Consider the following 16318-nt stretch of genomic DNA (forward strand, 5'->3'; position numbering starts at 1 on the left):
GGCCAGGCCGCGCGTCGCAAGGGTCTCACCTGAGTCGGTCTCCGCCACCCCCGCCTTAGCCGCGTGCACTTCCCGCCCAGCCCCGCGCTGACCCTGCTCGGCCCCACCAATCAGCCGGCGCCGCCAAGTCCCCCGTCGGCCAATAGAGAAAGAGAATGCAGCCCCGCCCAGGACTCCGCGGCCTGACCGCCACCGCTCTCCAGCTCCTCAGCCTACCGGAGGCCTTGGAGTGAGGAGAAGGGCGCGGGCGCGGGGCGGGATCTCCGTGTGCAGCATCCAATCAGAAATCACAGCGCGTCCCAGGGTAGCCAATGGCCCGAAAGAATGGGAAAATCACTTCCTCACCCCCTCGGCCAGGAAGACTGGACAAAGCTGGCAGCGATTGGCGGCTCGGAGAGGCGGGGCCGTGCGTCACCGGGCACGGGAGGGGGCCCCGCCCCATCTCGGTGACGCCGGCAGGGGGCGCGCGGGCGGGGGCGCGCGAGCCCGGCCGGGCTCCGAGTCCCTCGCTCGGGGCTGGCTGCGGGCGGGGGCGGGCTCCGAGCGCTTCGTGCCCCGGGCAGCTGCGGGTCCCACCAGGCTGAAGTTGGTTCTTTATTCCCAGTTCCTTGTTCAGAGCTAATCTAGACCCAGTAAAACCTAGTTATTAATGAATTGCACATCCTAAAGAGAGAGAATTTCATTAGCAACGCGCATGTACTAATTAATATATAAAATAATATCCCACATCGACTACAGCGCCGTAAACAAATGTCAGATTAGGATGGGATTACGGGACAAAATGCTTCTTGGGCCACCCCAGATTTGGTGCCGATGCCACTAGGGGACTGTCCCAAAGAACTGTGACCACAGTCCCACCTGGCCCAAAGCACAGTTTGGCTGTGCCAGGCTGCCAACTAACAGCCCCCATGCCCACTGTACTAAGTATAATGGCTTGAATAAGGAACTTTTGAGCCTGGATTATGGCTAAGAATTGTGCTTGGGCCACCCATCAGAATACGTCCTGGACATCTGTGACCAGAGACTTGCCTGGCCCAAAGTGCAGTTTGGCTGTGCCAGCCTGCCAATAGACAGTGCCCCAGCCACTGTGCTAATTAATGGACCCAAATAAGGAATTGGATTATGGGCTGGGATTACACCCAGAAATCCTTCTTGGGCTACCCCAGACCACACCTCTGTGGCACTGGGGGACTCTCCTGGACATCTGTGACCAGAGACTTGCCTGGCCCAAGATGCAGTGTAGCGGCAGCAGATTTCCAACTCTCACCAACACCCCCCCCCCCGTGCTAAATATATAGAACTGAATAAGGAACTGAATTATGGGCTGGGATTATACCCAGAATCCCTTCTTGGGCTACCCCAGACCACACCTCTATGCCACCAGGGGCCTGTCCTGGACATCTGTGACCAGAGACTTGCCTGGCCCAAAGTGCTGTTCAGCCGTGCCTGGCTGCCAACAAACAGCACCCCAGCCACTGCTAACTGTATGCACCCGAATAAGGAACTGGATTTTGGGCCAGGATTATACCCAGAATCCCTTCTTGGGCCACCCCAGACTATGTCTCTGTGCCACCAGGGGATGCTTCTGGACATATCTGAACAGAGACTTGCCCGACCCAAAGTGTGGTTAGGCCATACCAGGCTGCCAACAGATAGCACCCCAGCCACTGTGCTAAATATATGGAACTGAATAAAGAACTGGATTATGGTCTGGGATTGGGATTATACCCAGAAATCCTGTTTAAACCACCCCAGATCACACCTTGGTGCCACCAGGGGATTCTTTTGGACATCTCTGAATAGAGATCTGCCTGGCCTAAAGTCCAGTTTGGCCATACCAGGCTTCCAAAACACAGCACCCCAGCTGCTTGTCTAAGTATACGGATTTGAAAAAGGAACTGGAATTTGGGCTGGGATTATACCCAGAAATCCTTCTTGGGCCACCGCAGACCACATCTCTGTGGCACTGGGGGACCTACCTGGACACAGAGATGTGGTCTGGGGTAGCCCAAGAAGGATTTCTGGGTATAATCCCAGCCCAAAAACCAGTTCCTTATTCCGGTCCATTAATTTAGCACAGTGTCTGTGGTGTGGTGTCAGTTGGCAACCTGGCATGGCTAAACCGTGTTTTGGGTTGGGGAGATCTCTGGGCAGAGATGTCCAGGAGTGTTCCCCCAGTGCCAGAGAGGTGTGGTCTGGGGTGGCCCAAGGAGGATTTCTAGGTAATGGTACAATCCCAGCCCCAAAAAACAGTTCCTTATTTGGGTCCATATACGTAGCACAGTGTCTGGGGGATGTTGTCAGTTGGCAACTTGGCACGGCTAAGTCGCATTTTGGGCTAGGCAGATCTCTGGTCAGAGATGTCCAGGAGAGTCCCCCAGTGCCACAGAGGTGTGGTCTGGGGTGGTCCAAGGAGGATTTCTAGGTATAATCCCAGCCCATAATCCAGTTCCTTATTCAGTTCCATATACTTAGCACAGTGTCTTGGGTCCTGTCTCTTGGCAGCCTGGCATGGCCAAACCGCATTTTGGGCTGGGCAAATCTCTGGTCAGAGATGTCCATAAGTGTCCCCTGGTGGCACAGAGACATGGTCTGGGGTGCCCCAAGAGGGATTTCTGGGTATAATCCCAATCCAAATCCAGTTCCTTATTCAGTTCCATGTATTTAGCACAGCAGCTGGGGTGCTGACTGTTGTCAGCTTGGCACGGCCAAACCGCACTTTGGACCAGGCAAGTCTCTGGTTACAGATGTCCAGAACAGTCCCCTGGTGCCACAGAGATGTTCTGATGGGTGGCCTAAGCAGAATTTCTAGCCATAATTCCAGCCTGAAAGCCAGTTCCTTACTCAAACCATTATACTTAGTATAGTGGGCATGGGGGCTGTTATTTGGCAGCTTGGGACAACCAAACTGTCATTTGGGCCAGGCAGGACTGTGGTCATGGTTCTTTGGGACAGTCCCCCAGTGGCATCACAATTAAATTTGGGGTGGCCTAAGAAGTATTTTGCCCCATATTCCCATCCTAATCTAACCTTCATTTAGGGCTCTGTACTTGATGGGGAATATTATTTTACATATTAATTAGTACATATGCATAGCTAATGAAATTCTCTCTCTTTAGGATATGGAATTCATTAATAACAAGCTTTTATTGGGTCTAGATTAGCTTTGAAAAAGGAACTGGGAGTAAGGAACCAACTTCAGCCTCATGCGGATCCCTGTGTGCCCTGAGCGCACCGGCCCCGGGCTTGTGCAGGAAGCAGCCGCCACAGAGCAGACAGCGTGGCCTGGGGCTCTTGCCCTGCTCGAGCCACTTCCCAAGGCTGAGCGAGTTGTTGGAAGCAGCTGGAGAAGGCCGTGTGGGAGTGATTCCACTACCAGGCTGAAGGTGGTGCCTCATCAGAGCTCATGAATTAGGCATGCTGAAGAGCTGGAATTTCATCAGGGATGTACACTTACTAATAACATCGTGAAGTAATATTTTATTAAGTGCACAGCCCTGAATAAAGGAACTGGGATTACGGGGAAAAATCCTTTTTGATTTGCCCCAAGCCACACATCTCTGCCGTTGGGGGCCCATTCCGAAGAAGAGAGGGCAGTCCTGCCCACCCTGACACTGTTTTGGAGTGCCAGCCTGACAAGCCACAGGCCCCAAATAAGGATCTGTGCTTCAGCTGGATTGTTTGGCTTGGGACAACACAACAAGGATTTTTACCTGTGATCCCAGCCCAAAAACAGCTCCTTATTGAGGACTATGTCCATAGCATACAGGCTCTGCCATCAGGGGACTCTCCCAAAGAAGACTAGCAGAGTCCTACTACTACCTCAATCATTTTAATAAAATAAATTCTAAGTACCTTTAGATTTTGGTATTTAATTTGGGGGTTTTTTTAATCACGGAAAAGTCAGAGCTCCCCCTGTCCCCTTAGCTCACTGGGATGCAGGTCCAGGCCCCTCACTGACCACCCACTGCCCCCTGCCCTCACCAGCTCTGCGGGGGGGGCCCCCAGCTGCCAGGGCTATGGGCCAGGGGCCTGGGTTTGCAGCCCCCTGCCCCTCACAGCAGTGCCTGAACCCTGGCTGCTGCCTGTGGGAGGCAGCAGCTCCTGCAGCCCCAGCAGGGAGTGGAGCCTAATTTAAAAACTCCATCATAGCCAGCTTTCAATTTCAATTTCACCAAGTTTGTGGAAACATAGGAAATGGTTGCCAGCATTGTACATTACTGCAACTACTTTGTACTTGCAACGACAAAACCTTTGTTTTAGCAAGCTTTGATAAATTTGCAAATATGTCTGATGTTCTCTGTTGAATTAATTAGGATTGATGACATATTTTAACTAGCAACATTCTGTCTACTTAAATAAAAAGACCTAAATGCAGGATACAAGAAAGGGATTATGGGGTGGGGAAAGGAATAAAGTTCTACTCTTGACCTGAGAGGGGTATGTAGCACACAGTAGGGAGCACTACTACGCAGAACCACCCGCCTCACTGTGCCAGGCCAAAACCACACTTCAGGAGTCTCCCATGGGGTGCCTACAGCTGGCTGTCCCTCTTCCTGGAGAACACCACAAGCTTGGGGTAACGCCGCCACCACCCAGGCACTGGTGTCTGTTAAGGATCTGTGCAGCCTGGGGCACACATATCCTGACAAGCCTTGGGGGTACTTTGCCCACTGGTAATATCTCTGGGTGCCTCTTTCAGCCCAAAGCATCCCAGGATAATCTCAGGTAGAAATGAGGGAACATAAACAGACAAGCTCTGCTGGCCAGGCTGGGAGCAAAAAGGCTTGCCTCTTCCCCCTCTGCAGCAATACAGCAAGGCACTCTGTAACCCAATACCTTTATGGTGGGGAGCGGCAGGTAGAACAAGTCAGAATACACTTTGAGCAAACATAAGCAATCAGTCTTATACAGCCTTGGACATTATCCTTTTAACAGGTCTGCCTAGATATAAATCCTAACTGCTGGCTAGTTCCGAGTTTTTACTTACAGAAGTTCATCCAGGCTGCAGCCTGGAGGCACTTTGCTTGTGGCTTTTCAAAATGTCTGTGGGAGGAAGAGAGCACTTCCCTCTCCCCTCAGGAATTTATGCGGCAGGGTCAACTGGTTGACCACCCTGAACGAAAAAGAAAGCAAGTGAGAGAGAGCGGAGTCCACCTGGAATGACCCAAAGGAGGGGCAGAGAGCCGGATTTCTTCACAGGGTGTGTCCTAATCAACAGATTAATATTTTTAATTTGAGTAAGGCCCTTAACCAGCAGGAAGCACAACCTCTTTTGTGAAAGAGGTGGCTGAGTAGAATGTATCCTATGGGTACTTGCTGGCCCAAGCTGACTTGCTCTGGGCTTCGGGCTCTTCAGAGCAAGCTAGAAGCTTGACTTGGTTTGCTGGTTAAATAAATTGTTGGATACACAAAAGGTGATTCAACAAAACTGGTTATTATTAAAGACTGAACAATAAACAATTATATACTACTTGTAAACAAGACAAAAGGGACAAAGAAGAGGAAATACACTGAAGAGAGAAAGAGGATACTAATACATTATCAAAACTTGCTTGAAGCAGCAACTGGGATGTTTTCCAAGGAAGTCACATTACTGCCTGCAGAAGTGCTGCAGTGGCAACTTATGATCTCTCACTTACCAAGTTCTCGCCAAATGTTCCACAACACCAGCAAGCAATCAGTTGCCACAACCCACACCTATCTCTCTTCCTCTCTCTCTCATGCACAAATATAATCAACCAACCAACGGACTGACAAGAATCCAGACATGCTCCCTAGACTCACAAGACACCTCAACTCTCTCTTACAGGTGGGTTTTTATATGCTGGTGACCCAGCAACAGACATCACTCTCACTTCAGTACACACACGCGCACGCTACTTCACCACTGCGCACATCACTCTACCTGTTGCACCTGGCACCCTACCTCTCACTCACTCAAAATGTTTAATTTATTTCACATGCTTTCCCACCCAAAATATGAATATACCATGCATGCTCAGGAACTAAATGAAAATGAATCATTGCCTCGTGGAGTTCAAAACTTCAGGCCTTCCAGACGCCTCTGGAACTGGCCATATCTGAATTCCTTTAACAAAACTACCAACTATAGCAGAAACTCTTAGAATAGGGAATGATTCTGGGGACCTGCCCCTTATACTACCATCTCTGGAAAGCCAGCAATTAGCATATTTTGGTAATTTGATATACAGCTAAATATGCATATAGTTTTATTTTAACTTACATAATGTCATCACAGTTAATCCTTACGCTGACAACATACTTAATGTCATAGAAATCTCTGGTAGAAAAACCAAGGATGAAATTTTAAATTCTTCTGTGATCAAACTTCACTGCAAGTGTTATGAGTAAGATGAGGACTTGGAGCTGTGATATAAGTAGAGAGTAGTCATTTTGCAAAAGCACAGAAGGCCTTGTGCTTGTAGTCCAGGGGTAGGCAATTATTTTGGGCAGAGGTCTGGTAACCAATAGCTCTAAGCATCCTGTTTGGCCACTAAAGACCCATCACATTTAATTGCCAAGCTAATCAAAGGTTGTGAAAAATATACCTAGATAAATCCCAAAACAGGAGCCAAGCAATTTAACAACTGTAATATGATGGTCACCCTTTTCCTCCCTGTTTTGTTCAGACTTTAATTAGCCAACCACCAAGGAAAAATGCTTTGAAGCTATACAATTAAAACAGTATAAAAAGCAAAACAGAACTGCAGGCAAGGTGTGTAGTACAAAAAATATCAAGAAGCCATACTGCACTTAGCCCACAAATGAAGGCTGCAAAACTTGTAATGGCTCATTTTATATTGGGAAAGTCTTTTTCTGTCATTTAGTTTTGTAGGTTGTTGGTAGTTATTAAAACAAGCCTTTCTGCTATTAATCAATCAAGTGTTGTGTCAGTTCTTAAAGCACTAGATTTTAAGTGCAACAGGCTCTCCTGCCTCACTACCCCCCACTCCCCAAGTGTCCTGCTCATGCAGCCCCAGGGACTGATTGGAAACTGTGGTGCCTCTTACCAGACTAGACTTCCAGCCCTAGGTTGGTAGCCAGTGGATGAATATTGTGCTGACTGTGATGCCCTTCCCCCTTACTCCATCCATCAGATACCTGGCTTGGTCGGCCCTCCTTCTCTCTGCCCACACATTCTCCACTTCCTCCTGCTTCAGCACCCTTCTTTCTGGCAGGTCATCCAGGTGAGGGGCAATCACACCTCCATCAATGCTCTCCCCAAACCGTGTTCGCACTTTTGATAAATTCTCACCCATGAGAGCAGCTACGTTAGCCTATCAATTTCTCCCCAACCCCTAGGGACTCAAGCAGAGTGGATTCAGGATCACACATAAGGTCCCTAATTCCACCTAGATGCTTAATAGGTGGGACAGGACCTCCCCTGCTGGCTTGCATTTGGTGCTGGTGCTGGGCTGCAGTTCTGAGGCACCCCACTCCCCCTATGCATTGTGTTCATCTCCCTGTGATGGCTGCCTAAAAGTCACATGATGAAACACGCCCAGACCCTTCTGACCTAGGTCTTATTCCCTCTGGGAATGCGGCTATAGGGAACTGAGGTGAGAACTGAGCTGGAATTTGTAGAAGTAAACTTGGACACATCTTCTAGTGCAACTCAGACATCAGCATCTCAGAAGAAGTGACTTGTGGGCACCCAGTCCTGCAGACAAGCCAAGTACTTCCTGAGGGCTCTTACTGTAGAGATTGAACCATTTGGCCATGACCTTTGCCACAGCCTCCTCACACATATATGGGACCGTACATGACCTTTATTACAAAACCTGGGGCTGGATCTGACCAGCACGTGTGACAGTGAGGGACTGGAACAAGTGTGGTAGGGGCAGAGGCAGGGTGGCAAAAATCATTTAGTCCTGGTACCAACCTGGACTGGAAAGGGCAGAGCCTTCTGGAGGAGAATCAGCAGGGAAGCTTTCTGACCTCAACCAGGGGAGCAAACAAGAAAAGTGATTGCCTGAATTTTCAGGGGCAGTAGGTGGGGGAGGGCAGGGCACATGGACAAAGTGATACACTACTGGTTATAGCCAACCTGCTAAAAACACATCCCTGAAGTATAGCTGATCCTGGAGCCATGCTGCCCCTACATTTGCTGTAGGGCTAAGAGGGAGGGTGCTGCAAAAGGGAAGCAAGGTTGATGGGCTGAAGCACAAAGCAGAAGACAGAACCAGTCCTCCCTCCTGCTTCCGTCCTTAACCTGCGGTCAGTGGTGAGGGAGGGGGCTGATGAGACACCCGGACTGTTTTGGCTCAACAGTCATCCTCCTTCAGCTAAGATGGATCCAGCTGAAACCTGGCTGTGGTTAATTGTGAACAATAGCAAAAGCAAAGAGTTTGCCCTTTTAGATTCTTCCCTTTCCTGCATGTGCTGATCAAACTACATCCCAGCAGGATTTAGGTTGGGAGTGCAGGGCCCACAACATCCAGGGTGGGGAAGATACAAGAGTCTGCAGAACCCAGCAAAGAGGGATGACACAGCCTCTCCTCCCTCTTCCCCAGGCTCCAGCCCTTGGACCTAAAGCTGATGCTCACAGTGGAGAGGGGCTGGGCCCTGCCCCCCACCTCCCAGGTCCCAGCACTGTGAAACATGGACACCTGCCTTCCCCCTGCCCCAGGGCTGTGCTCTGTCAGACAGTGCCCAGTGCCAGGCTGCCTCATTCTGGGCAAGCCCTTGGATGCCTGGTGCTGTGCAAACCAGCTGAGTTTAAGAAGATAAAAGAGAAGGGCCTGGGTTCTCCCCTCCCCAGGAATAAACTGTGTTGTCACCAGGTTTTGCCATGTTTGTGCATGCTCCATGATATATTTCCCTAGCTCCTGCTGTCTTGTGAATGTAGCAGAAATTACGCTTTTGTTAAAAGAAAGTGAATTTTCAGCCCTTGCAGAGAAGGGCAGGAAGCTGTAACCCTGGACACCAGAAAGCCAGCCTAAAGACCCAAATACATTGTGTTTTCATCCTCACGTGGTTTAAGCCAGTTGGAGGGTTTGGATCCAAGTCCACATTTTGGATGGCAAGGATGACTGCAACAAGATCCACATTGCTGGCGCATCACCGCTTTGCTCTGCTGATGGAGCCCCCTGGGTCACAGCAGGCTATCTCCTCCTCCACCAAGTGCAGGAGAGCCTTGAACAACCCACTGTTTAATGGGCAGGAGAGACAGAGACCTGAAAGCCAGAACCAGAACTCAGGTCTCCCACCTCCAGGTGAGTGCCTAGTCTAGTCTTGGCCTTCACCAGTTTTCAATCACTCAGGCAGCAGAGGTTCTGCCTCTTCCCTTGGCAGAACTCCTCCATCCTTAACCAAACTCACTGGCAGGAGACCTCAGCTGCATAACCAGCACAAATGACTTTTGCTTCACATTTATTATTGTTACAGGAAAATTACTGACTGGGGAAATCATTGATTACATGGTCATCATAACATTGCGAATGGACAGTGCGAAAGACAGTGGGGAAAGAGCAGATCATTGTAAAGACATATAAATACCGATTTAACAGATTTAGAAACTGCGATCAACAGTGAGGGCCAAGTTTTGTTGCAGCTTTTAGGCACAAACGTGGACTCGAGTGTCAAATGTGATCATCTTCCAAAATGGAACAGAGTGTGGCCCTGAGTACTAAGAACTGAACCTAGGAAAGGGACATTTCAGATCCATTTTGGAAATACATCCTTCCGTCTAGTCAGAGAAGATTAAACGTGTCCCGGATTTTGTTTACTGTGGCTGATGGTCACAGGCCCTTGCTTGGGAAGGAGCAGCAAATGGAAGCAGGGATCCACCAAAGCATAAATCCAGAGCAGGGCAGTGAAAGCTTTGTGATTCATGGAATATCTGAAAAATAGACACGTGGTATCATTAGAGGGGCAACTTCAGAAAGCCAGGCCCAGAGGATTCAAGAGCATACCTGCCTCAGGAGAAGGCATCCCTTTCTCCTCACCCCGTACACCTGTGGGAGCAAACTCAGTCCACAAGCACTGGTCTTCTGGCGGGTTCCTAGCCAGGGCTCCAGCACAGCTGTGATGCAGACCGGGACAGCAATAAATGACATCCTGGCACCCTTCCAGAACCCAGAGTTTCTGGGAATCCTTGGTATTGTTTCTCATTGTGGAGCCCCCACTATTCAGCACTTTTGGCTACTCAGCTGGGAGCTGCAGGCAGGGAGTGCTAGGGCAGGAGAAGGAGACACCCCCAGCTCCACACCAGAACTGAACAAACAGACACTCCTGTAGAGATGGGAGAGGTGCTGCGTGAGCTGGACCCCAGGGGAATGCTTTCTATCAGTCTGGAGAGGGCGCAGAAGGGTGATAGCTCACCAGAGCAACTCAGTGATGCAGGCCATATGACAGCTCTTCCTTATAGAGGGGGAGGTCATTCTCTGAGAATGCTACCTTCACAGACAACCTTTCCCAGGCCCTATTCCTGCTGGTATTTAACCCTCAAAGGAAGCAGCAGTGAGCAGACCATAGGCAAGTCCCCACTGGCTGGCAGTGCTCCCCGCTGAGTATCCCTGCAGCCCTTTGAACATGTCAGTTAGATCCCTCCTCAGCAGGTGAGACTGGCTTCTCTTAACCAGCCCTTCTGCATCCTGACAATACTTCCCATTGGCCTTCCTCAGCTGAACCGGTGAACGGACTGTGGGCATTGGTCATCTAAGCCTAAATATCCGGGGCAGGGGGAGGGGAGCAAACTCAGTCCACAAGCACGTGCCTTCTGGCAGGTTTCTGGCCAGGGCTCCAGCACAGCTGTGGTGCAGACTGGGAGGGGGCTGGCAACAGGTATAGCAGGATGGGAGTAACAGATGGATGGTTACTTGTGCACGTTGGCCTGTTCTCTACTTATCATGTGGATGTCAGCTGGTTTTGAACATGAGCCAAATAGGCCCTGTCCCTCAAACAGCTGGCCTCTGCACACAGATACTTCAGGCCTATTCAGAGGAACCAAGATACAAAACAGTTTTGTGCCCAGTGACAGGGTAGTGGCCATCTTGGATGCAAGACTGACATCCTCCAGAGCCTGGGAAGTCTGTACTAGAGGAGGCGTAGGGTTACCACGCATCAGGTTTTCCCGGACATGTCCTCTTTTTTGGACCCCTGTGCTGCATCTGGGTCCGTTTTTAAAAATAAAAGCAAATATCTGGGTTTTCTGCTCTCCTGGGCTGGCTGCTTGGGGCTGGGAGCAGTGGGCAAGGTGTTTGGCTGTTGGGGGTCACGTGGTTCCCACACAAGCTCCAGCAAGAGGGAGAGAGAGAGGCAGGAGATGCTTTGGCAGCAGGGCTGTGGCAGAACAGGGGACTGCAGGTCAGGGGTGTGGGACATGGGGGATGGGACAGGTGACTGTGCTGAGTGTGCAGGGCACTGGCATCGACAGGGGGCTGCAGGTTGGGAGTGCGGAGCACCAGCAAGGAGCGGGGGGCAGGGTACTGCTGTTTGGGAGTGAGAGGCACTGGCAAACAGACCTGGGGTCAATGGGTCCAGAGTGAGGGGCAGCAGCAGGGCTGTGGCTTGTCAGTGAGGGGCAACAGAATGGGCAGGGGCAGGGCACCAGCATGTCACTGCCCTTACCACCACCATGTTCCCCCTGTCCCACTCACACCTGTCCTCTTTTTTTGACCTGGAAATATGGTAAGCCAGGTGACTTTACTAGCTCAGTTTGAAACTGAACCCTCCTCCCTGCTGCCCCTGTGCATGCCCTTGAAGGAGATTGCAGCTGTTAGCCACAGGAAAAGTGCTGGTGCTGGGATGTCAGGACAAGACACTTACTGGAGGGTTTGGCTTAGTGGCCTGGAAAAAGGTAGAACTTTTTCTTCAAGGTTGTTCTCTCCTTTGTAGGCATCTGCCGTGGAAAATCGTCAAAGGAATTCTGGACCTGGACAGTGAGAGGAGAGGTCAACTGGGTCCTTGGGAGGGATTTGCAATGCTTTAGATAGATGCTTTTTAATGTTAGAGACAAAACCTAACTTGACCCAGATAAGGGAGAAAGGCTGGGACCAAGGAGAGACGTTCTTCTGGGAAGGTGCACAAGGATAATGTTGGGCAATTTGTGCACTAGACACCACTGGACCACCTCTGTGCACATGACCCTGCGCCACCTCCTTCCTCTCCTCCTCTTCACCACTACCCCAGTACCAAAACTGAACCGGCATTAAAACAGGGAAAGAAGCAGCCTCTGTGAGTGAGTGAGGTACTAGCATGGGGGAATGCTCTGGACACCATTGCTGCATAGAGACCATTGCTGCACACTGACCTCTGCTCTGTGCTATGCAACAGCTCAGATGAGGTGATCCAAATGGTCTCTCTTGGCCTTCCTGGGAACTGCTGTGCAGAGAGCACAGTGCTCCTTTCCCAGCAGCATGGGAGAGTATCTGTACACACCTGCTTTGCAGGAAGCACAGACAGATTGTTTGCGTGAATGGGACATCTTGGGAACAGCCTGCTAGAGAACAGGGGTGGCTACAGGTCTCACAACAGACCCATTCATACATATTGCCTCTCTCTTTGCACTCCCTGGAAGGCCAAATGTTATTTCCCAGGGCTATCTGGAAGACCTGGAGAACATTGTTAATACTGAATGGACTTTGAATACTTGCTGGGAAATGGTTGAGCCAGAGGTCCCCTTTGAGTTTGGGACAGCTCCCTTCTGCACATCCACTGGTCTTCACCATAGCTACCAGTGACTGCTCATGCAGCAACAACAACAGAGAGAGCTGCCAAGCAGCACCTTTCGGAAGATCTCCTCCAAGGGGCAGTTCCAGGCATGTTTTCGCAGATATTCTGTCAATCGTGTGATGAAAATGGAGCCAGTATTGCAGTTTCTCCAGGCCAGGGTGTCTATAGAGAGCCAGAAAGTATAAAACAAAGTTGCTTAGTCATTGTCTATACTACAGCAGAGAATGACACTTGGGGTCAAGACCTGGCAAGAACACTTTACCCCACACAGACTGTCTCAGGCCTAATCAAGGGATGACAAAAAGTGTTTTTAGGAGGGAAGGCTGTACATAGTCAGACCTGTCACTGAACTATGAAAGAGACTGAAAGAGGTTTGTGCTTCCAGGACTGCTTATTTGGAGCCAGAGGGCTGCAAGAGCTACATCAAACAGATCCTGGCTTTCACTGTAAGGTCTGAAGCAACTGTTCGGATTATCTAGTTTGACTCACTCTATTACCCAGGGGCAAGACCCACACTGTGACCCCTGCAGTGAGTGCATCACTTTTGTAGGAGCCAGAGCACAATTTGTGGAAAGAAACATAGAATGTCAGCAAGGAATGGGGAATCTGACAGAGCCCCAGCTAGCCAGCTGCAACAGTCACATCTGCTGGTAAAAGTTCATGCTCCTATTCCAAGTCTGGATTTGACTAGCTTCATTTTCCCTCTTTGGATCTTGTTCTGGATTTTTATGGGAAGTTAAAGGGTCCTCTGCTCTCAGGGATTTTCTAAAGATACCTGCAGGTCATGATCAAGTCATACTTTGCCTTCTATTGGACATACTGAGTAACTTACCTTCCACAGTCCCTTCCTGTCAAATAAGTTTCAAGCCCTCAAATTATTCTTGTAGCTCCTTTACAAACTTTATTAATTTATCAACATTCCTCTGGCAGCATCTACACTAGACCTAGACTCAATACCCAGCAGTGATCTTCCCAGTGGTGGACACAGTGGTCATAGTCCCTCTCTTCTCCTCAGTGCTCCTCAGCTTAGGCACACAAGGCCCTGGTGGCAATCTTTGCCATAGCTATGCATAAGAAATTCCTGGTCCCTTCACATCCCTAACCCTCTTCCAGAGTCACTCCTTTCCAAGGTAGGTCCCTGTCCTTGGTTGTTGTTCTTAGGTATGTAGCCTTCTCTTGCCTAGAACGAGATGCATGTTGTTCCACTTAGTTTGCTCCAAATAGCATTTTGTATTGGCCTGTAGACCTGACCTGTCCCCATCATCACTCACCACCCCACAGCCGCCATTAACACCAGAAAACAAACAAATGACTTTTGGTGGGTTGCTCTTGTTCTCTACTGTTGAATCTGCCTCACTTTGCATATAATACTAAAGTGCTCATGGGAGCAGGCACTGGAACCCAGGGCTCCCCTCAAGTGGCTGCTTTCCCACCCAGACTATAGAGTCATTTTCAGCCCCTCTTCCTCAGTGAGCATGTCTGTATTAAATACACAGCAGACCAACACCAACCAATGAGACTGAACACAGCCCACCTCAGTCTCTCCTACAGCTCAGGCCTTACGGCCCTCTTAGAAGAGAAAAGGGAAGTGTGTTCAAATCCCCACAGCTGGAAAATAAAAATGAGTTTTAAAACCCCTGAACCAGAAAGCTTCCTCAGGTGTCTGGATCTTGCCAGGTTCCTTTTGTGATAGCTTTTATTGGACCAACAATATACCAAACACTACCTCTTATTTACCTGGTGTGGTGGAATAAAAACCAATGAAATCGCTCTCTATGTGGACTTGCTCAACAGAATCATCTTCATACTCTTCAGGGGACAAGACAGTAAAAGATGTATCATCGCTTGGAGACCCCGCAGAATCACTCATGAACGTACGTCCTTCGCTCTCTGGGAAAACACCAGCATCAATCAGAGGCAAGATCTGGTCATGTTCTTCCATTAAAAGGTCTCAGCCTTCCCTGGTTGCTCCCCTCTCCCACCTGTGGGGCCCACCCCAGAGCGTAGACTTACTTCCACGGCAGGCTTGAATTATGATCACCTTGGGCTTCCGCACTAGCGCCTTGCAGTTCTTGTTGTTGAATGTGCTGAAGATGGAGTCATTCAAAAGAATGTCTGTGGACTCATCTCTGCTATCAGTCCCACAAAGGCCATCCTTAACTCCATGTGACATGAGCACTAGGAAGGTGCTATCTGAGGTCTGGTGCTCATTCCGGGCAGCAAACTGCTTCAGGGTCTCAGCCATGTCCTGAAAGCAACCAGAGGGGCAGGACCATCAGCAAACTGGAGCCAGTATAATGACTGCCATACCAGAGGACCACAGGAGAGTGGCATACCTAGCAGGGGGCAGAAGCCAGTGCTCTTAAGGACAGAGATTGTTGCCATCCCAGATGGGGTTTAGGGAGAGGTCTGCCAGCCCCTACTGGCACCTCCTCAGAGAAACCATTCCCGAGGACTCTGTCCATGGGGAACAAAGCCAATGAACCAAGGGAAGATCACAGTTTCCTTCCCAGAGGCCCAGAACAGATGCTGACAGCTCTTTCAGAGACTTACCTGGCTGGTTAAGTTACACTTGACTTCCACCTTGTACCCCAGCTCTTTCAGAAGCTTCTTCATGTTCTCTACATCCTTTTCAGCTCCATCCCTCCTTTTCAAGTAATGAAACTCAATATTGCAGATGATCAGGGCCAGGCGGGTCCGTGTCTTTGGGTCAAGGGTGTCATAGATCTGTGAGAAAGGAAAAATGACATGGGGCCAGCCTTCCCCATGGCAGGCAAAAGCCACTGGTCTTGTGGCAGGCTGCTCCATGACCCTGAGAGAAACCTTTGCCCACAGCCAGGTCTGAAATTCCCTTCCCTTTTAATGATCAAGGAAGTGGTAATTCCAAACAGCAGCTCAGCATCCAAGGGAGCTGGGGTGGGATGGTGAGAGGTCTCCTCAGCCTTCGCTCTCAGGGAAGATGGACAACGATCTAACTGACTGGCCAAATTGAGTGCCAGTCCCCAGATGGGCATCTGAGCAATGGGGCAATGTGCATTCTTGCTGCATGTGAAGTCAAACCTATCAAAGCCAAGAAGAAAACAGCACCTCGTTTCCTTCACTATTCTTTATCCGCTGGACCTCGGCTAGCGGGCATTTCTGGACCCACTCCTCACATTGCGCTGGTTGGGCTTGAGCAGCAGAGGTCTGCGCTGTTGGGCTGGGGGTCATAAGTGGTACTGTAGCTTGAACGCCTGCAATCACAGAGCTCGTGGTTAATGGATGGAAGGTCCCACTCCAGCAGGTGAGAGCTAGAGGTTTTGTGTCCTGTTTGGAAATCCCCTCAGGGAAATGCAGAGGGGGATGTACAGAACAGGCAGCCTCCAACTAAAAAGGAGCAATCCAACTGCATGGGGCTCCAGTGAGGCTGGGTCCTGTAGAGCCACAACAAGGGGCAGGAGCTATTCACAGGAGGAGAGCTGGAAAAGTGACAGTTGTGACAACTGAATTTCCACTGGGCACAGACAGCCTCAGCTCTCCCTTTCCATGGCTGTTTAAATCCTTGACAAACAAACCCAGTCCATGTTAGTGTGATGGGGCTCTAGGGCTTGATGAGCTACCCCAGCAGAGCCCTGTCCAT

General features: G+C 50.0%; 2 protein-coding genes across 2 annotated transcripts in view; both read right to left on the bottom strand.

The window, feature by feature from the left end:
- The window catches only part of MTMR4 (myotubularin related protein 4), a 77767-nt gene extending 77668 nt beyond the window's left edge, over positions 1-99 (bottom strand). The window contains exon 1 of the mRNA XM_019546467.1: positions 30-99. The gene's annotated coding sequence lies outside the window, so the exon portion shown is untranslated. The remainder of the gene's footprint in view (positions 1-29) is intronic.
- Positions 100-9399: 9300 nt separating this feature from the next.
- Positions 9400-15931, bottom strand: LOC109317659 (caspase-1-like). The gene is made up of 7 exons (XM_019546468.1): positions 15787-15931; positions 15253-15426; positions 14713-14947; positions 14437-14589; positions 12752-12861; positions 11794-11899; positions 9400-9865 (listed from the first exon to the last, which is right to left on the bottom strand). The coding sequence occupies exons 1-6, from the start codon at positions 15907-15909 to the stop codon at positions 11807-11809; spliced, it is 888 nt and encodes a 295-aa protein (XP_019402013.1). The 5' UTR covers positions 15910-15931; the 3' UTR covers positions 9400-9865; positions 11794-11806.
- Positions 15932-16318: the final 387 nt, after the last annotated feature.

This window comes from Crocodylus porosus, unplaced genomic scaffold, assembly GCF_001723895.1.
Source record: "Crocodylus porosus isolate Cpor-Errol unplaced genomic scaffold, CroPor_comp1, whole genome shotgun sequence".
NCBI classification, from domain to species: Eukaryota; Metazoa; Chordata; order Crocodylia; family Crocodylidae; genus Crocodylus; species Crocodylus porosus.

Bases quoted from the DNA above. Each gene is read 5' to 3' on its own strand.
- LOC109317659 (XM_019546468.1), bottom strand. From the start codon at position 15,909: ATGACCCCCAGCCCAACAGCGCAGACCTCTGCTGCTCAAGCCCAACCA. The intron at 14,948-15,252 runs GTAAGTCTCTGA...GGTTGCTTTCAG, and splicing joins AGTGTAACTTAACCAGCCAG to GACATGGCTGAGACCCTGAA. The intron at 11,900-12,751 runs GTGCTGCTTGGC...CTCACTGTCCAG, and splicing joins TGGAGGAGATCTTCCGAAAG to GTCCAGAATTCCTTTGACGA.